This window comes from Engystomops pustulosus, chromosome 5 (genome assembly GCF_040894005.1).
Source record: "Engystomops pustulosus chromosome 5, aEngPut4.maternal, whole genome shotgun sequence".
Lineage (NCBI taxonomy): Eukaryota > Metazoa > Chordata > Amphibia > Anura > Leptodactylidae > Engystomops > Engystomops pustulosus.
Window position 1 is genome coordinate 33480748 of NC_092415.1, and position 22159 is coordinate 33502906.

The 22159-nt window shown below is 47.1% G+C and overlaps 1 protein-coding gene across 2 annotated transcripts in view; it reads left to right on the plus strand.

The window, feature by feature from the left end:
* The window catches only part of CNGB3 (cyclic nucleotide gated channel subunit beta 3), a 121126-nt gene that overhangs the window by 77535 nt on the left and 21432 nt on the right, over positions 1–22159 (plus strand). For both annotated transcript variants that reach the window (XM_072151582.1, XM_072151584.1), the window contains exons 14-17: positions 3620–3717; positions 5115–5198; positions 16016–16134; positions 16784–16930. In XM_072151582.1, coding sequence (XP_072007683.1) covers positions 3620–3717; positions 5115–5198; positions 16016–16134; positions 16784–16930 — 448 coding nt within the window. The remainder of the gene's footprint in view (positions 1–3619; positions 3718–5114; positions 5199–16015; positions 16135–16783; positions 16931–22159) is intronic.

Below are 22159 nucleotides of genomic sequence, written 5' to 3' on the forward strand. Positions count from 1 at the left end.
TGCTCCCAGGTCTCCTTGGCTACATCCAAAAGCCCACGTGGGGAACGGCCATATAACAGCTCAAAGGGTGAGAAACCCGTGGAGGACTGGGGAACTTCACGTATGGCAAACATCAAATAGGGCAACAAACAATCCCAGTCCTTCCCATCTTTGCTGACCACCCTCTTAAGCATCCCCTTCAAGGTCTTATTAAACCTCTCTACCAGGCCATCTGTCTGAGGATGATACACAGAGGTGCGGAGCTGTTTTACCTGTAGTAACTTGCACATCTCCTTCATTACCCTAGACATGAATGGGGTACCCTGGTCAGTCAAGATTTCCTTGGGGAGGCCTGTGCGTGAGAACACCTGGAACAGCTCCCTAGCAATATTTTTGGAGGAGGTGTTCCTTAATGGAATCGCCTCGGGATACCGCGTAGCGTAGTCCAGGATAACTAGGATGTATTGGTGCCCCCTGGAGGATTTGACTATGGGGCCAACCAGATCCATTGCAATCCGTTCAAAGGGCACTTCTATGATCGGTAGCGGGACCAGAGGACTCCTGAAGTGGGAGACCGGGGCAGTAACTTGACACTCAGGGCAGGAGCTACAATACCGGTTTACCTCCTCCCACACCCCGGGCCAGAAAAATCGCTGCAGGATCCTCTCTCGGGTCTTCTCAGCACCTAAGTGCCCTCCCAGCACATGTTTGTGTGCCAACTCTAGCACCAGCCTACGGTGAGATTGGGGTACTACAAGTTGCTCAACCTCCTCACCCCGTATCTGGTCGACCCTGTACAACAGTTCCCCAATAATCACCATTCAGGGGTATATTTTATCAGCCCCTGGTATTTGGAGCACCCCATTTATCACCTTGACATTCTCCCGTGCTTTAACCAAGGTAGGGTCCTGTAGCTGTGCAGCCCCAAAATTGTCACGGGAAATCTCAAGGTCCAGCATGTCGGCCACCTCCTCGTGGCCCTCGACCTCACCAGCTAGGACCTCTAGGGGAGAGAATTCATCACATGGGGTCACCCCTACTGCTGGTGTGGGTACATCGGCCTCAAAGGGTTCAGGGGCCAAGGCCGGACATACCTGAAGTCCATTATCTGCAACAGCACCTGAGGTGGGTCTTCGTCTCCAGAGGTCCCAAAACACCGGTAAGTCTCTGCCGATAATAGCCTCATGAAACAGGGTCCCCACCACCCCCACTTCATGGGTAACAGTACCACAAGGGGTGTGTAGGTTGATGACAGCAGTGGGATATTCGCGAGTGTCCCCATGTATACACAACACTCCCACTCTCCGCCCACTGTATAGTCCAGGATCAACCAAAGTTCCCCGCACCAGGGTGACCAGACTCCCTGAGTCTAGCAAGGCTTCCACTGTGTGACCACCGATTGTGACCATGCATACTTGGGGTTCTGCATCCGTGACTGACTCAGCCGCCAGAACTGGCCGGGCAAACAGTGACACTCGCCGGGTCTGGTTGCAGTCCATTGGCTCCACTGACAGTGGACAGTTGGCAGCAATATGGCCCATTTCATGGCACCGCCAGCACTGGATACGGCCATGACCTCTGTCACGAGCCTCACTGGGTTTCTGGGTATCCACGCCCCCCAATGAACCCCCTCCCAACCTGACATGTCTCCCCTTTTCCGCAGTAGCAGTCTTACCAGCTGGTTTGGTGACCCTGTCACTGGCACTGCTTCGTGTCGGAGAGGTAAGTAGAAGGTCCTCCGTAGCCCGATACCTCTCTACTAGGGACACAAGCTCCTCAGCTTTTGTGGGACCGGCCTGTCCAACCCACCGCTGGAGCCGAGAGGGCAGAGAACGGGTGAATTTGTCGAGGACCACTCTCTCTACCATCTGTGCGGGGGTGCAGTCCTCTGGTTGTAGCCACTTCCGGACAAGATGGATCAGGTCATGCATTTGGGAGCGTGGGGGTAATTTTTCTGAGTAAGCCCACTGGTGGACCCGGCTGGAGCGAACTTGAACGGTGACCCCAAGACGAGCCAGAATCTCCGCCTTTAGCTGGGGGTACTCACGGGCCTCCGTTTCACTCAGGTCGTAGTAAGCCTTCTGCGACTCGCCGGTCAGGAACGGTGCCAGGACATCTGCCCACTGCTCAGCCGGTAACTCCTCTCGCTCAGCTACTCGCTCGAACACTGTGAGATACGCCTCCACGTCGTCGGTCGTCGCCATTTTTTGTAAAGCCTTTTGTACTGCAGCCCGTGCGGAACGCTGGACAACCGGGTACCCTTGTAGACCAGTATGGGACCCCTCAGTAGTCGTCGCTTGCGGTGCTGTCATAATGCCAGAAAACTTCTCCATCATCAGCTGGAACATGGCTCGGGACTCCTCCTGCTGTTGCTGGAGCATGGCTTGCTGCTGTCGGGACCTCTCCTCCTGCTGCTGGAACATGTCTTGCTGCTGTCGGGACCTCTCCTCCTGCTGCTGGAGCATGGCTTGCTGCAGCTGCCGATTAGCCAGGGACTCTTCCTGCTGCTGCTGCCGATTAGCTCTGGCCTCCTCTTGCAGGTATTTAATAAAGTCCTCCATCTTGGCTTTCACCCAGGCCATGCAATGTTGCAGGATGTAGCGAGCCTTTCAGGTGTATGTCTTTTTGAACTGCCCGCAATCCGAAGCACCATATGTGGAGGATTTGGCCCAGTAGAGACAGTGGTAGCGGGGTGCTGGGATGCAGTTCAAGACAGTGACACCAGGGTACAGTCCAAACAGGTCTCGCCTGCGTTTATTGCAGCAAAATTAAACCAGCCTTTACATTCAGGTATTTGAATAAACAAAAGAAAACCTACCCGTCAGGGTGCTAACTATACAAATAGTCCACTAGCTCACACTAAACAAAGATCACGTGGCTGCTCCAGACACACAGGTCAGAGCTGTGTCCTCTCAGCCTCCTTCCACAGAGAGACAACACACTCAACTCTGCTGAGTCATTTTATCCAGGCTAATTAGGCTGTTCCCATCACCTGTGTCCAAGGTGCTGGACAAACCCACCTCAGCACTAAGGCCTTGCATAGAAGCAAAACCTAGGGGAAACATACCGCCCATCCACAGTTAACCCCTTTAGTGTCTCACAGACTCTTTAAGCTCATTTGCATATGCCTTTAGATTACATTTTTTACTTTAGTTAAATGGTCCAGATTTTACATAAAAGAGGAAAGTCTAGAAAGGATATTTTACCCCTAACTGAGGGAGCTGGTAGTTTAATGGGGTAAAATCTGGTGACAGGTTACCTTTTATTCATAAATTAGAACCAATCACTGATGACTAAAACCTTTTGTACATAGTTAACATTAGTCCATGGAGTTATTTTGACTGCTATGGAGGATGAGTTGGCATTTTTTTCTACTATGAGCCAATTGGCATCAGCCTTAAAGGGTTTTTCTGGCCTCAACACTGCATGATATATACTGGACTTGGACTTGGTCGGACCTGATGATGATTGGATGATCTCCTAATCTCAGAATAAGGAGCAATTTAATATCTCTACTGAACTTTTATATCAATCAACTCTTGCTCAACTATTCTTACCCTATAATATACTCCCTGTATTTCCAGCATAATTGTTTTCCTTTTTATTGTATATGACTGTATATAAATCTCTATCTTCATAGATGAATCTGAACTTCTCGAGGAAATGCCAACAAAAATGCAACTGGCTATTGCAGTGGATGTCAATTTATCGATTGTCGAAAATGTGGAATTGTTCAAAGTAGGTAACATTAGTTCTTAAACACAAATACCATTCTCCTTCCCTGAACTTAGACCTAAAGGAAAACAAGTGAAAAAACATTAAAAAAATCCCAGAAATACTCATCTCCGGTTCTCTTCGTCTTGTTCTCAATGCTGTCGTCGCTAGTCTTGACACGCCCGGATCACCTAGAAAAGAAAGTTATAATTAGCAGCCTGGAGTGTGGGGAATAAATGTCCGGCTCTTCGGGCTGCTAATTATGCAACCCCCCGCACCTCCCCCTCCCATGGCACACTGCGGGCTGCTAAATATAACATTCTTTTCTAGGTGGGGCCCACATAAATCTTTACACAAGGAATCCATGGGGGAGAGGGAGGACTGTATCTAATGATTCCATAGGGTGTGAGGGGGGCTTTATATAAAATAACCATCAGGGAGCTGTTTGTTATGATAAACTTGGGAACATGAGACGGTTTTAGTTTCTGAATTTTTAATGCTGCCACGTGAGTTCACTGCAAAGGGGCCCACTGAGGCTCTGTCACCCAGAGGCCTACTGAAACCTGGAGCCGACCCTGCCAGCACCTAATTCCTCCTCCCTCCAGTTTATTATTTCCCTTTTAATCCTCATTCTTTCAGATTACCAATCCTCCAGCATCTTTGCATCCACTTTTTCCTCACTCCCCCAGTTTAACATTCCCCCTCTTATTCTCATTTCAATGGTTTAACCGAACCTTGTATTTCTCCTTCCTCCATTTTAACTTCCTCCCACCGATTCCTCCCATTTCCCATTTTTTTAATTTCTCAGGTCTCTTTACACAAAGGATAAACAACTATAATGTAATATGTATAGCCAGCTTAACCTTAAAGGAAATCCATCATGACAAACCAGGGCCACTTACTAATAGATCCAGGCACCGTGACTGCGATAATCTTCTTATATTTGTTATGCATGTCCTCCTTCCTTCTAATATCATCTTTTAGAATTATGCTAATGAGCCAGAAGGGCTCTGGGGGTGTTACAATAGCCCCTCCGTGCTGTAGCTTCATAAGCGGTTACACAAATCCCCCCTGGGCTCCCCCAGCACTTCCCCCTCCCTCTGCGTGATGTAATCTCACTACAGCAGAGGAGGTTTCATCACAGAGTACGGGAGGGGGAAGTGCTTGTGAAGCCTGTGAACCTGCAACACAGAGGCCTCTGGTAACATCCCCTGAGTCTTTCAGGCTAATTAGCATAATTTAAAACATTTTAGAAGGCAGGAGGCCATGGATAACAAATATTACCACCTGCCTGGATCTATGAGTAAGTGCCCCCGATGTTTCATGATAGATTTTAAGCAAAGTTTTCCTTTAACTTGCTTTCTAACTAGCTGGATGTTTTTTTTTCTGACATAAAAATATTTATCATATTTTCTAATCAGGGCTGCGATAACCAGATGATTCACGATTTGCTGCTAAAATTGAAATCCATTGTCTATTTACCAGGAGATTTTGTTTGCAAAAAGGTAAATTCATTTACATCCTACACTGTGTGCTGTATCATCGCAAATTATCACTTTCTCATTCCTATAGATGATATACAAGTGAATGTTACAAGTCATACAAACCTACCCGAAAATATCTGTATTAACCAGAAACTGTGAAATCCGCTCAGGGCTACATAGAAATGCAACCTAAATGTGATGGTGTCTGGACGGTGACTCTGTGTCCTCTAAAGTCTTTGACTGCATCGTACAGCGCGACATTGATGTCTTGTGACACGGAGATATGGTGTTAAAGCGCTTATCCAGTAAATACCACTTTATAATCCAATAATGAAGGACATACCAATACTTTGTTTTTTTGGCCAGTTTCAAGAGCTCTGCTATCTGCCAGTGAGGTAGGTATTAAAGGGGTTGGCCACTTTACCTCATGTTATTTGTAATGTGTGGGGTAGGATATTAGGTAATTTACCAATATACATCTAGTAATAGTTCTGCTCCACTTTCTTCATATGTAAAGTGAAGCCTCCTGTCATTTACCTCATCAGTCAGACATTCCTGACCATAAAATGGCTGCAGATAGATGGTCATGTGATCTATATCTGTCCATGAACAATCGCCCTGCCAGGACCTTATGATAGCGTTCAAGAATATAACATCAAGGTCCTGGCAGGACAATTGTCCATGGTCAGATAGAGATCACCTGGCCCTCCATCTTTCTTTAACTATTAAGAAAGCAGTGCAGAACTATTAAAGGGAACCTGTCATCATAAATTGGCCTAATACACCACTACCAGTATGTTGTCAAGGAGCTGAGCAGCTTCAATCTAGATGATGTTTTTTTTCATGGCCTGGTGTGGTGGCATCATCTAGAAAATCAGCTTTGAAGTGGGATGCAAATTGGTTTTATAAAGTCAAGTAGGCGGAGAGATTAACACTGAAGTCAAGCTTTCCCTGCCTTAAAATGTCCCCTTTACTTTAATTTATGGTCCTGCATCCAGGGACATCATCGATCAGATCTCTTTAAGTCTGGCGCAAGATGTCAATCACATGAGAGGAGGTTTCAAAGTCAGGGAGAGCTTGACTTCAGTGTTAAACTTTCCACCTCCCTGACTTTATACATCTAAAAGTTGATTTTCTGGATGATACCAACAAGCTGGGTCATGTAAGAAACATGATCTATCAGCTGTTCAACTGCTTGACAACATACTGGTAGAGGTTTATTGGGCCATTTTCTGATGACAGGTTCCCTTTAATAGTTGTATATTGGTAAATTACCTAATTACCCCCTACACTTACACACACATTACAAATAACATTAGGTAAAGTGTCCACCCCCTTTACCAGGAAGTGGCTTCATGGGACCAACACTCGTGCTCGTGTTATTTTTGTCTTTGAGAAACTGAAGATTTAAAAATTCATAAAAACACAATTGAAACAGACTAGGACCTTTTAATATGTATGTTTTGGAGGATTAGTATAGGCTGAATAGATTTGGAACCGTATCTTACAACAAATTCAGCAAAGCTTCTTTTTGTGAATCATAAAAGCCAACTATTAAAGCTCCTTTTTGCGGCGTGTTCTCCAACGCTGAATCGGGATTCACTAAGGTCGTGCATCTGATGTCCACCAGGTGTCGCTGCTGTGCTGAAGTCCGCCGGAGTTCACCGGAGTTCACCTTCACCGTCCCGGTGTATGTGAGTGCTATTCTTGCAACACAAATTCTTTTTTAAATTCCACGGTTTTTCCAAATCCGTCGGGTTTTCCGACGGCCAAGCCCCCCGATTTCTGTCGCGCGATAGCCGGCGCCAATGCGCCACAATTCGACTCGTGTGCACCAAAATCTCGGGGAAAATCTGAAAAATTCGGGAAAACCCGACGAAAATGCGCGATTCGGACCCTTAGTAAATGAGCCCCATTGAGTTTTATTGTAATACAGCTGCAATAGATGGAATATGCACAGTAAAAGCTTCTATGGAAACTTTATAAAAGCCAATGGGAGAGATTTACTAACCCGTCCAACTGAGTTCACCTAAAGTGCATTGTCTGACGATAATGCACTCTGACGCGATTCACTAAGATCGTGCGCCTGATATCCTTAATGTGTTGCTTCCCCGCTCAAGTCCGACAGAGTTCACCATCTTTTTCCTGGTGCATGTAAGTGCATTGTCTTGCGACACAATTTTAATGTTAAATTCCGCACCCAGTCCGAATCTGTCGGAACCCCCCCCCCCCCCCCTGATTTCTGTCACATGAAAGTTGGCGCTGCGCCCTAATCCAATTGCACGTAACACAGTCCCAGCGCAAACCCCTGTTAAATATCTGTCAAAGCTGCGCAAATCCTGAAAATGGCAAACAGCCCTACGAAATTGCGATCTGCAAAATAAGCCCCAATGACTTTGATGAGGCAACACGTGTTACATGCTATGACCCTCGCAGGGCATGGATTATACATCACACTGGCACCAGCACTGTCTGGCAGGGGGATCTTGCACACTGAAATTCTCTTTTGTACATCTAAATGATTTAAAAATGTTGATTTTAGTAAAATATTCAGCGTGCTAGCCGGCTGCAGCAGAGCTGATATTTTATGCTACATCATTAAAGATTAATTTCATCTCTCAAGCCTTTTGTCTGCTGTGAGCCAGAACCTGCGCTCGCTACGAAAAAGCACTTGGATGCGAGGAAATTCCTGTGGCCATTTTTCTGTAGCTGGAAGCCGATAAACTTCTAAAAACAAAGTAAAACTGGGGATATTTTGGCCGGTTACCTGCAGCCGTCCTCCTCCGGCCTGAACTGGGAATTCCATGGCTTTGTGGATATGTATCTCCAGCATTATTTATGAGGAAGTCTGCGAATACTGAAGTCATATTGTATTTCTTGTCATTTGTGATATTGTCTATATAGAAATACAAGCTGTAGCTCCAGGCATTGCCCAGGATAGTAAATAACTGCTCTTAACTATGAACAAAATAGAAGGGGTTAACAAACAATATTTTATATCCATCTATCTTTATTTCTTTCTATCTACTTATGTATCCAATTTTGTCTCTCTTTCTCTCTACCTATGCATTTCTCTCTCTGTATCTCTCTGTCTGTCTCTCTCTGTTTGTCTCTTTGTCTGCCTGTCTCTTCATGTCTGTCTCTATTTCAGTCTCTCTCTCTCCCTCCCTCTCTGTCTTTTTTCTGTCTCTCTGTCACTGTCTATGTATCTCTATCTGTCTGTCTCTCTCTTTCTGTCTTTCTCTTCCTCTCTGTCTGTCTCTCCCCCTCACTGTCTCTCTCCCACAGTCTCACTCTGTCTCTCTCCCTCTCTCATTCTGTCTCCCTCTCTCTCTCTCTCTCTCTGTCTCTCTCCCTATTTGTCTCTATCTGTCTCTCTTCCACTATATCACTCTGTCTCTCTCCCTCTCTGTCTGTCTCTCTCCCTCTCTGTCTCTCTCCATCTCTGTCTGTCTCTGTCTCTCCCTCTCTGTCTCTCTCCCACTGTCTCACTCTGTCTCTCTCCCGCTCTGTCTCTCTCCCTATCTGTCTGTCTCTCACTCTCTGTCTCTCTTCCTCTCTGTCTCTGTCTGTCTCTGTCTCTTCCTCTCTGTCTCTCTCCCATTGTCTATCTCCATCGTTGTCTCTCTCCCATTGTCTATCTCCATCATTGTCTCTCTCCCTCTCAGTCTCTCTCTCTGTCTCTCTCCATCTCTGTCTGTCTCTGTCTCTCCCTCTCTGTCTTTCTCCCACTGTCTCACTCTGTCTCTCTCCCGCTCTGTCTCTCTCCCTATCTGTCTGTCTGTCTGTCTCTCACTCTCTGTCTCTCTTCCTCTCTGTCTCTCTCTAGCTGTCTCTTCCTCTCAGTCTCTCTCCCATTGTCTATCTCCATCGTTGTCTCTCTCCCTCTCAGTCTCTCTCTCTGTCTCTCTCCCTCCATATTACCTCACACATAAATTATCTTAAGCTGTGGCAAAATAGAAGCTGAGCTCTGATTGGTTGCTTACTACCACAGCAGCAGACAATGGCTCCTGTATATGGTGGTTAATAAGTGTATTTTGGAAACCGAAGTGTAAAATTTCAAACCAAAACCTAGTCTAAGACGTTCCCCGAGTCACAGAGAGTGGCTGCGCAAAATTTAGTGATTGTAAACGAGATGGGCTCTGAAGCACCGTGAGATTCCGGAATACCCACTAAAAGCTACAGGACCACCTAGATATGTTACAAGTGACATGTTTACTGCATATATAAAAGCAGAAAAGCCGGGGTCCACTTAAGTGTTCCATTATAAGGACCTCTGGAAGACCTTTTGAAGTTGCTGGTAGGGTTACTGTGTACTCATGTTACAGGTGTAGACACATCTGTGTGTTGGAGTTGTACAGGGCCAGAAGATCTTCTCCTACAATATCTACCAGTACAGGGCAAAATCACATCAACATAGATAACATGGGCCCCCAGAATTCTTAGGGCTCTAGACGGCCACCCAAATCGACCATATTATAATCTTCTACTGGTTCCTGAAATTGAAAACTTCATAGAGCCAAGGTATTTTGGCTAAATTTTATCTATGGACATTGACCAAAGCTGAAAGGCTATGACACGGTCCAACCTACTAAGCCTACTAACTCCTTATAACCAGATTTGGTTGTAATTTACCTAGGTGGCACCAAATCTTGTTGGGATACAAAAGTTGTATCCATTCATCTCTTTTTCAAAAATGTATTGTCAATGTCCTTTGTGAATTAGGAATTTGGTTAATTCCCAATGCTCAATCTTCCATTATGCCACTCACTCTTCCATGTTGCCACTCAGTCCTCCGCGATGCCGCTTGTTACAAGACAATTGTCGACAATGTTGATTGTCGTCACTTTTACAAATATTATCTCCGCTCCCAGAACGGAGGATGCCTCCGCATGAAATCGATAGGTACACTTCACAAGAATTATTAAAAACGACTACCGCGCAAATCCAGGAAAGTCAGAATAATGAAAGCTTTTATGTGGACATCTGTTTTGTGCTTTGACAGCTTTTGCAAAGTGTATATAATAAATGAAAGATGTAACCTTCACAACGTTGTGAATACCAACTGCAAATGTCTTCATTTAAGACACAAGATATAATCATTGAAGAGGCAGAGCAGCTATGATTTAGCCGTGCGGAGGAAACCACTCTGGAATACTAACAGTCTATATTATCTAACAATGAGTAAACACAATTTACCAACCCAAGGCCAAGGCAGCAATTCCATCATTATTTGCGCAATGAAAGAGTATGGAATGATTATCTGACATCTAGAGGGCTCGCACAGAAGAAGCTGTGACATTCTTGACCTAACTGATTACTTGCCTTTCACATGGCTCCCGTCTTATATCATCTTTCTTTCCTAGTTTTTCTACACTGTTTGCACGGTTGTCTTTTTTAATGGAATCTTTATTTGTCATCCAATTTACTATATGATTGGTAATACAGCACGTCTAATTCATAGAATGGATATTCCCCAGGAGAATACTGAAACACAGAGCCAGAAAGATGTTGGTTTAGGGTTCCTTGGTTGACCCAAGTTGGGTCTCACAGGGGAAAGACCTACCCCCATTTATGTGGAATCTGTGTAAATTTGTTTTATAATCACTATCGCTCCCATTACACATAAGACCTGAGAATCTATTAGTTAGGACAGATGAAAAAAGTTATCCCATAAATTATACTTTTCCCCTTAGCATACTGAGTTAGTTTTATAACCCCTATTTTGACGAGGTGAAGTCGAAGCAGCCAGACCCCCACAATCACATTGTTATTGGTTGAGTCCGACTGCTTCGACCTCACTGATCATGAGAACGGATCCCCACCAATCACAAAAGCAATAGGCTGAGTATGCGTTCTGCTGATCCATTCAATATGATGGGAGCATCGGAAATTGCTGAGAACAGCACTCTGCAAGCTCCTGCAAATCCATTGAGTCTATGCAAAAGTGGAGATACCTGGCTCTTAGTGGCAAACTTAGTTTGATCTGGCTTTGAATCTGTGCTGCCCACCTTAACCTTTACTGTGTAGCTTATGTCTGCCTAGCCAGACCTTGGCTTATTTCTCTCACTCCTAGCTATTGCACATTATCTCAGTTAGCATGCCTGGGCCAACTCTGCTCCAGCCTCTTATTGGATATGGGCGCAAACTCCTAAAGTTCAGACCTAAAGGACTCAGAGGAGGGCACAGCCTGCAGGTCATAGACACAGAGGACTCAGAGGAGGGAAGAGTCTGCAGGTCATAGACACAGAGGACTCAGAGGAGGGGAGAGCATGTAGGTCATAGAAACAGAGCACTCAGAGGACGGCACAGCCTACAGGTCATAGAAACAGAGGACTCAGAGGAGTACACATGCTGCAGGTCATAAACACAGAGGACTCAGAGGAGTACACATGCTGCAGGTCATAGACACAGAGGACTCAGAGAAGGGCCGAGTCTGCAGATCATAAATACAGAGGACTCAGAGGAGGGGAGAGCATGTAGGTCATAGACACAGAGGACTTAGAAGAGGGCAGAGTCTGCAGGTCATAGACACAGAGGACTTAGAGGAGGGAAGAGTCTGCGGGTCATAGACACAGAGGACTCAGAGGAGTGAAGAGTCTGCGGGTCATAGACACAGAGGACTCAGAGGAGGGCCGAGTCTGCAGATCGTAGTTACAGAGGACTCAGAGAAGGGGAGAGCATGTAGGTCATAGACACAGAGGACTCAGAAGAGGGCAGAGTCTGCAGGTCATAGACACAGAGGACTCAGAGGAGGGCACAGCCTACAGATCATAGACACAGAGGACTCAGAGGAGGGAAGAGTCTGTGGGTCATAGACACAGAGGACTCAGAGGAGGGCCGAGTCTGCAGATCGTAGTTACAGAGGACTCAGAGAAGGGGAGAGCATGTAGGTCATAGACACAGAGGACTCAGAAGAGGGCAGAGTCTGCAGGTCATAGACACAGAGGACTCAGAGAATGGCACATCCTGCAGGTCATAGACACAGAGGGCTCAGAGGATGGCACAGCCTACAGGTCATAGACACAGAGGACTCAGAGGAGGGCACAGCTGGCTGATCATAGACACAGAGGACTCAGGATGGCACAGCCTACAGGTCATAGACACAGAGGACTCAGAGGAGGGCGCAGCCTGCAGGTCATAGACACAGAGGACTCAGAGGAGGGCACAGCCTGCAGGTCATAGACACAGAGGACTCAGAGGAGGGAAGAGTCTGCGGGTCATAGACACAGAGGGCTCAGAGGAGGGCACAGCCTGCAGGTCATAGACACACAGGACTCAGAGGAGGGAAGAGTCTGCGGGTCATAGACACAGAGGACTCAGAGGACGGCACAGCCTACAGGTCATAGAAACAGAGGACTCAGAGGAGTACACATGCTGCAGGTCATAGACACAGAGGACTCAGAGGAGGGAAGAGTCTGCAGGTCATAGACACAGAGGACTCAGAGGAGGGGAGAGCATGTAGGTCATAGAAACAGAGCACTCAGAGGACGGCACAGCCTACAGGTCATAGAAACAGAGGACTCAGAGGAGTACACATGCTGCAGGTCATAAACACAGAGGACTCAGAGGAGTACACATGCTGCAGGTCATAGACACAGAGGACTCAGAGAAGGGCCGAGTCTGCAGATCATAAATACAGAGGACTCAGAGGAGGGGAGAGCATGTAGGTCATAGACACAGAGGACTTAGAAGAGGGCAGAGTCTGCAGGTCATAGACACAGAGGACTTAGAGGAGGGAAGAGTCTGCGGGTCATAGACACAGAGGACTCAGAGGAGTGAAGAGTCTGCGGGTCATAGACACAGAGGACTCAGAGGAGGGCCGAGTCTGCAGATCGTAGTTACAGAGGACTCAGAGAAGGGGAGAGCATGTAGGTCATAGACACAGAGGACTCAGAAGAGGGCAGAGTCTGCAGGTCATAGACACAGAGGACTCAGAGGAGGGCACAGCCTACAGATCATAGACACAGAGGACTCAGAGGAGGGAAGAGTCTGTGGGTCATAGACACAGAGGACTCAGAGGAGGGCCGAGTCTGCAGATCGTAGTTACAGAGGACTCAGAGAAGGGGAGAGCATGTAGGTCATAGACACAGAGGACTCAGAAGAGGGCAGAGTCTGCAGGTCATAGACACAGAGGACTCAGAGAATGGCACATCCTGCAGGTCATAGACACAGAGGGCTCAGAGGATGGCACAGCCTACAGGTCATAGACACAGAGGACTCAGAGGAGGGCACAGCTGGCTGATCATAGACACAGAGGACTCAGGATGGCACAGCCTACAGGTCATAGACACAGAGGACTCAGAGGAGGGCGCAGCCTGCAGGTCATAGACACAGAGGACTCAGAGGAGGGCACAGCCTGCAGGTCATAGACACAGAGGACTCAGAGGAGGGAAGAGTCTGCGGGTCATAGACACAGAGGGCTCAGAGGAGGGCACAGCCTGCAGGTCATAGACACACAGGACTCAGAGGAGGGAAGAGTCTGCGGGTCATAGACACAGAGGACTCAGAGGACGGCACAGCCTACAGGTCATAGAAACAGAGGACTCAGAGGAGTACACATGCTGCAGGTCATAGACACAGAGGACTCAGAGGAGTACACATGCTGCAGGTCATAGACACAGAGGACTCAGAGAAGGGCCGAGTCTGCAGATCATAAATACAGAGGACTCAGAGGAGGGGAGAGCATGTAGGTCATAGAAACAGAGGACTTAGAAGAGGGCAGAGTCTGCAGGTCATAGACACAGAGGACTCAGAGGAGGGAAGAGTCTGCGGGTCATAGACACAGAGGACTCAGAGGAGGGCCGAGTCTGCAGATCGTAGTTACAGAGGACTCAGAGAAGGGGAGAGCATGTAGGTCATAGACACAGAGGACTCAGAAGAGGGCAGAGTCTGCAGGTCATAGACACAGAGGACTCAGAGGAGGGCACAGCCTACAGATCATAGACACAGAGGACTCAGAGGAGGGAAGAGTCTGTGGGTCATAGACACAGAGGACTCAGAGGAGGGCCGAGTCTGCAGATCGTAGTTACAGAGGACTCAGAGAAGGGGAGAGCATGTAGGTCATAGACACAGAGGACTCAGAAGAGGGCAGAGTCTGCAGGTCATAGACACAGAGGACTCAGAGGAGGGCACAGCCTACAGATCATAGACACAGAGGACTCAGAGGAGGGCAGAGTCTGCAGGTCATAGACACAGAGGACTCAGAGGAGGGCACAGCTGGCTGATCATAGACACAGAGGACTCAGAGGATGGCACAGCCTGCAGGTCATAGACACAGAGGACTCAGAGAATGGCACATCCTGCAGGTCATAGACACAGAGGGCTCAGAGGATGGCACAGCCTACAGGTCATAGACACAGAGGACTCAGAGGAGGGCACAGCTGGCTGATCATAGACACAGAGGACTCAGGATGGCACAGCCTACAGGTCATAGACACAGAGGACTCAGAGGAGGGCGCAGCCTGCAGGTCATAGACACAGAGGACTCAGAGGAGGGCACAGCCTGCAGGTCATAGACACAGAGGACTCAGAGGAGGGAAGAGTCTGCGGGTCATAGACACAGAGGGCTCAGAGGAGGGCACAGCCTGCAGGTCATAGACACACAGGACTCAGAGGAGGGAAGAGTCTGCGGGTCATAGACACAGAGGACTCAGAGGAGGGCACAGCCTGCAGGTCATAGACACAGAGGACTCAGAGGAGGGAAGAGTCTGCAGGTCATAGACACAGAGGACTCAGAGGAGGGGAGAGCATGTAGGTCATAGAAACAGAGCACTCAGAGGACGGCACAGCCTACAGGTCATAGAAACAGAGGACTCAGAGGAGTACACATGCTGCAGGTCATAGACACAGAGGACTCAGAGGAGTACACATGCTGCAGGTCATAGACACAGAGGACTCAGAGAAGGGCCGAGTCTGCAGATCATAAATACAGAGGACTCAGAGGAGGGGAGAGCATGTAGGTCATAGAAACAGAGGACTTAGAAGAGGGCAGAGTCTGCAGGTCATAGACACAGAGGACTCAGAGGAGGGAAGAGTCTGCGGGTCATAGACACAGAGGACTCAGAGGAGGGCCGAGTCTGCAGATCGTAGTTACAGAGGACTCAGAGAAGGGGAGAGCATGTAGGTCATAGACACAGAGGACTCAGAAGAGGGCCGAGTCTGCAGGTCATAGACACAGAGGACTCAGAGGAGGGCACAGCCTACAGATCATAGACACAGAGGACTCAGAGGAGGGCAGAGTCTGCAGGTCATAGACATAGAGGACTCAGAGGAGGGCACAGCCGGCTGATCATAGACACAGAGGACTCAGAGGAGGGCACAGCCTGCAGGTCATAGACACAGAAGACTCAGAGGGGGGTACAGCCTGCAGGTCATAGACACAGAGGACTCAGAGGAGGGCACAGCCTACAGATCATAGACACAGGGGACTCAGAGGATGGCAAAGCCTGCAGGTCATAGACACAGAGGACTCAGAAGAGGGCAGATTCTGCAGGTCATAGACACAGAGGACTCAGAGGAGGGCACAGCCTGCAGGTCATAGACACAGAGGACTCAGAAGAGGGCAGAGTCTGCAGGTCATAGACACAGAGGACTCAGAGGAGGGCAGAGAAAAACTACTGAATTTGGGCAAACAACTTACACATACCTACAAACCAAAAATGTGTCACTTCTCTCTAAAAGAATAGAATACATTTTATGTAAAAAAATATTAATAAGTAACCCCCAATACACCAAGTTCTCAGCAAAGATCTTAAAACAAAATTGTAAACTTTATATATTGGGCAATTTGCAAGCACATACAATAATAACCTTCACCTATTTACACAATAATACAGGGAGAGATCGGGCGAGAGATGTACATCATCAAACAAGGAGCTGTCCAGGTTCTTGGGGGACCCGATGATCAGAAGGTCCTGGTTACTCTGAAGGCCGGAGCCGTGTTTGGAGAAATCAGGTTTTATTTCATGTCATCTTCTATGTTGTCGAAAACTATATTTCTAAAATGTTACAGTGACAGCGATGAACCACAGTAGAGGTTCTTAGCTTTATTCTTAGCTTTGGGTAGGAATGATTTTTTAACCCCAGTATAAACTGATTATTTTGACTGTGATTGCGCAAAAAATTCTACAAAAAAACAAATTTACCCCGAATGTGACTCCTAAATGTGAGTTTCTGTTTCTATCAATTACATTAGTCTATTGGTCTTCAACCAGCATCAACCCAACACCAGTTACCATCTTCATGTAAAGGGGTAGTTCAGGGATAAATAAATTAATAACATATCCATGTGATGGGTCCTCAACATCAAATTGGTGGAGCTCCCAGCAGCTTCATAAATTGGATATACTCAGCAGCTCATGCATACAGAATGAAACAAGAAGCAGACAGCCCCATTCTCTGTGTAGTGGTCATACCAGGTTACTGCAGATCAGTTTATATTTATTTTTATATTTATATTAAGAGATAATTTGATACCTGACGTTTTAAAAATTGCAAAAATGACACATCTTTTGGTATGTCACAGTATATGTTGGATCGATGTCCCTTCCATGACTAATGACACATGTGGCCTTCATTACCTAAACTTCTAAAATGTCTTTCAGTCTCCTATCTGCTGGAGGAGGAAACCGCAGAACTGCTAATGTTGTGGCTCATGGATTTGCAAATCTTTTCATCCTGGATAAGAAGAGTCTTGGTGAAATCTTGGTTCACTATCCAGATTCAAATAAGCTCCTTACAAAGAAAGCAAAGTAAGTCCCACTAATGTATACTAATAATACTGGTACATAGGGGCACATTTACTAAGGGTCCGAATCGCTCTTTTTTGTCGGGTTTCCCGAAAATTACCGGTTTACGCCGTTTTGCCCCGGGTTTTTGGCTTACGCGATCGGATTGTGGCGCATCGGTGCCGGGGTGCATGCGACGGAAATGGGGGGATTGGCCGGCGGATTCGGAAAAACCACGGTATTTAAAAAAAAAAATGTGTCACTTGACACGCACTTATATGCACCAGGAATAGGTTGTGTGAACTCCAGCAGACCTCAGCGGACCTCGGCGCAGTAGCGACACCTGGTGGACATCGGGCGCACAACCTTAGTGAGTCGCCGGAAGACCCGAATCCTAGATGGAGAATGCGCCACTGGAACGCGACAGGACCGGGTAAGTAAATCTGCCCCATAGTGTCTGTATTATGCTGCTTAAAGGGGTTGGCCACCTTTCAATAAATCAGTTCCATTAGACATGTCTCTGCATGTATATGTACCTGTGTCTTTGCCTCTTTTAAGAGCTTCAGCCTTTCCCTGATCTCACCATGCTGCCCTCTCTTCATGGCATCTCCCACTGTGTCTCTTTCTCTCACAGTCCGTCTCACTGACAGACACAAGGAAAGGGGAGGGGGAAGTAGGATGAGTCCTAACTCTGCTGCTACAACTCCTCCTATTCAGCAGAGCTCAGAAATGTTAACAAAGATCCAAGGAGAGTTGCAGACATACTAAAATCGGTAACAGGATAGCTGAATCACTTGATGAAGATTGAGAGATTATTATTTAGGCAGTTAAGGCAAGTGGGCAACTTATGTAAAAAAGTGGCCAACCCCTTTAAAGTAATAATAGATACATTATGATCTAGTCAGTAACGCAGACCATATGAATTAAATTCTGGCCCAAAGTGTTTTTTTTTGTGTTTTGAGCCCTTATATTCCTGATTTGAACTCCAATTACTATTAGATCAAAGTCCACAGAAGACGTTGTGTAAATGTAGTTGACTTTTGCCCTATTTCCAGGACATTTGACCCTTCTATGTACATGACATAATAAAAAAACACTGTACATTGCGGAGGCTAGAAGGCATCAGGAAGGGACAACACATCCATGGAAGTTCTATTAGCACCTTGATCCACACTTCCCATCTATTACATGAATAAAGCCTTAGGTTATAATCAAAAGTGACCCTTAAAGTGAATGTTACAGCTCACAAGTTAAAGCAACATTGCAGGAGGCACTCTCAAACATTTCTAGATAAACTTTTCCTGTTTCCCAGTGATCTGTTATTACAGAGAATATGTAGATCTCTTCACCCCTCCTCCTTCCATAGGCAGACGTGCACCCCGACCCGGTCAGAGTGCGGTGATGCACTGCGCTGTGGCCAGATCCCTGGGTGATGGAGGATGGGAAGCCAGTGATGGTGAACAGCCTGATCAAGGAATCACACGCCTTAAACGGCAGCAGATGGTAGGAGATATCTGGACGGAGTGCAGGTCCTCAAGCAGCCTGGTCAGTAGCTTTAGGCTGGGCTACTAGAGATGGAGCTGAGTCCAGATGGTGGACTTCTGTTCTTGGCTTTAGTCTCCTGACTGACCAAGGTGTCAGGCAGCTTGCCTGTTACACCTTTGCTTCCTGGTCTGGAACACTGACTTCTGCAGCTCAGGTACACTGGACTCCTCAGAGTGACAGCCTAAGAGTGGAGCATGTGCTCCCACCCACAAGGGGTTTTATCAACTCCCTCTTATGAGGTGACAGGCACTTGTCCAACCAGCTCACTCCTTCCTTCACAATAATTACAGAGCATTCAATTGGATAGTACAATTAACTCTTAACCTCCCAGGCTGCAGTTACTAAGTTTACCAGGTTAGGGCACCTGGATGAGTTGCACAGGCTCACCAGACAGCTTCTGACAACCTTATGGGGGTGTTACCGTGGACCCTTTGTGCTGTAACTTTACAGGCTGTTACAGTGTCTTCACCTCCTCCCTGCTCCCTCAATACTTCCTCCTTCCTCTGCCTGATGTAATCTCACTGTAGCACATGAAGTTTCAACACACAGGGGCAGATTTACCTACCCGGTCCTGTCGCAATCCCATGGTGCGTTGTCCGACGCGGATTCGGGACTGCCACGATTCACTAAGGACGTGCGCCCGAGTTCCTGCATCCGTCCCTAAGGTCGTGCGCCGTGGTCCAACGGAGTTCACCTGCTTCTTCCTGGTGAATGTGAGTGCTGATCTTACGATACATTTCCTTTTTTAAATTCCGTGGTTTGTCCGAATCTGTTGGGTTGTCCGACGGCCCACCCCCCTATTTATGTTGCATGCAAGCCGGCGCCGATGCACCACAATCTGATCGCGTGCGCCAAAAACCCGGAGCAATTCATTGCAAAACGGAAATAGTTGTGAAACCCGACAAAAGTGCGACGTTCGGACCCTTAGTAAATGTGCCCCACAGTGTGAGATGGGAAGTGCAACAGCTTGTGAATCTACTGCATGGAGAGACTCTGGTAACACCCCCAGGAGCCCTTTAGATTCATTAGCATAATTTTAAAAGTTGATTTTAGAAGGAAAGCGGCCATGGATAACAAATATAAGAAGATTAAAACAGTCAGGGTGCCTGGATCTATGGGTAAGTGTCCATGATTTATCATGATGGATTTTGATGGTAGTTTATTGCCACGACTTTTGTGGTCGGGGTGAAGCTCAATATTTGCTTTGCAAAGCTGGATATGTAGGTCAAATATCTGTAGCGAAAAGCATTGTTATAAATCTGCATTCACTTCGGTGCTACTGTATTACATGCAAATCTGCACATAAGTGCTCATCACGTGCTACAGACATACTTACCCCCGATCCTGCTGGCAGGTTCCCCCGCCAGTGGCAGCCATGTCTCGTTATACAGTATTGAGGGAGATGAGACATTAATCCTGTATTGTGCTAGTGTATAATTTCACAACAGGCCATGTAATGATTTCATGAGAACATGTCAGATCGGTAATTACTCAGCCATTCAATTAGTTTCATTCATCAATTCATGATTAAGGAAATTCTTAGTTGTGACCTATTGGGGGTCCTCGAGCTGCTAATTATGAATCATTGTAATATAAGGCAAAAAAGTGAAGCGGATGTGAGTCTGGAGCGCTGCGCTGTGTATATACAAGCTTCTGATAAAACCCATTTCTCCGCTCTTCTCATCTCTCCTCCGAAATGATACCATTATATTCTTAATAAACAGAGTGTAATGAAATCCCGCCGTTGTATCATCCAATAACTCACGCTTGTAATGTTACATTCAGGTTTACTGTCCCTATAATATGCAGGCAGAGTGCACACATCCATCGTATGCCTATGTATCGCTGCAATAAAATCTTATACATAATAGCATCTCTCACTTTAGCCTGCGCAGTATTTAAAGGGGCCTGGAGTCAGCCGGGGCCCGCAGTACCTGAGTGGCTGGTGGTTGCGGCCTAAGCACGCTAGTGTCACGGTGCTTGGTATGGGGAACCGGAGGGCTGTCCTACAGCCTGGCAGGTCTCCAGCAGGGTGGTGTTGGCAAGAAATGATGAGGGAGAGGCTGCTATAGCGGTTCTCCCTGGGGCAACCCTTTGGTGTCTAGAGTATGAGTCTCTGTGTAGTGGATAGGGTGCCCGTGATGGTGACAGCCGTAGTAGCAGGGACCAGACGGAGGCAGAGGTTGAACAAAAACAACTTACAGTTCTTTATTGGAACCGACAGGAACCGTAGCAACGTGCCTTGACAGAATGGTGGAATGCTGGAGATGTAGTTGGAGGGAGCCACAGGGTGGATCATCAGCCTGTATGCAATGGGCAGGCTGGGAGATAGCTGTGTCCTAGTAGGATGCTTCAGCTTGTCCTGGGTTGCTTCAGGTATCACCCTTGAAGGTAGGATGATACCCCTTTCCTCTCACTAACTAGCTCTTAGTTCCACTCTTCAGGCAGGGAGCTGGTCTGGTGTGCTGGCTGCACTGACTCTTCAGAGTCTCTAATCTGGTCTGTACTGGATTAACTCCAGTCTGCTTCTCCAGACTCCTGGGTCTGACTGACTTCTAGAAGTTTCCTGACCAGGGGTTTTGTTACTCCCACTGGTCAGGTGGTGGATACTCCTCCAATTACATCTCAGTTCACAGACATAATACATGAACAACTGTGATTGGCTGACACATATCACATCACAGAAAACAATTAACTCCTGCCTTACCAGGCAGGCTCTACCGCTGCAGTGTTCCCCTGTGTTATGTAGTGACATGCTGTGGGGTTGATCAGACCCTTCACATGCTACAAGCTACATGGTGGGACGTATTCTCAACAACCTCTCTGCCTTGCATCGGCAAGGGTGTTGCATACCCCCGGGGCAGTTGAAAGAGCCGCCCTCGGCTCAACTACGGACTGGTTGGGGCGCAGAGGACCAACCGTTGGCCAGCAGCGGGGAACCTCTGGGGGGTCCGTGCAAGTGATGGCCGGTAGAGGTAGATTACGAAAAGGACACTTCTGTGAAGTGCAGGCTACATGATCTGTAGGGACAAACCGCCCATGGTCCTGGAGACAGGCACCTGGGTTGTATAAGTACCTGCCGACTGACATTCTTACCCTTGTATGAGTGGTATCCAGGTGCTACATCTTTAACACCCCCGGTCCCCTAAGGACCCGCAGTTTACGGACTACCCCCACTTACGAAGCTTCGGTTTGAGGCATAAGATTGCGGTCAGGGTTTACATAGAGACGGTCCGACACAGTCACTCTACAATCTGAAAAGCCTATAAAAGGTTAGTGCAAACTACTGACATAAATTGACAGTGTGCAAACATGTTGTAAACTCTCATTGGCGTAGGAGCCCAATGGGTACACATTTTAAACATAACGTTGCAAACGTTACAGAGGTAGGCTACTCAGGGTAGCAGAAGATGAATGTCTCTTCACCTAAAAAGGGAAAGGCATAATAGTTCATGCAGAATGTCCATACCTAAAAGGAAGGCTTTAAGTGCAATACAATAGCAATGAGGTAGCAACTTTTCCTTGGAGTTGGCAAAAGTCTCTCAGAAGGTCTTTATTAGCAAAGTCCATCTTCTGGGTACAGCCCTTGATGTGGGGAAAAGTGCAATAAAAAAAGCAAAGGGTCTCCTCTTTGTGTAGAGGGACAGAGTCCTTTGTAGGAATCTCTGCTGTGGCAGAGGAAGAGGTGCTATCATAGCACATGACAGT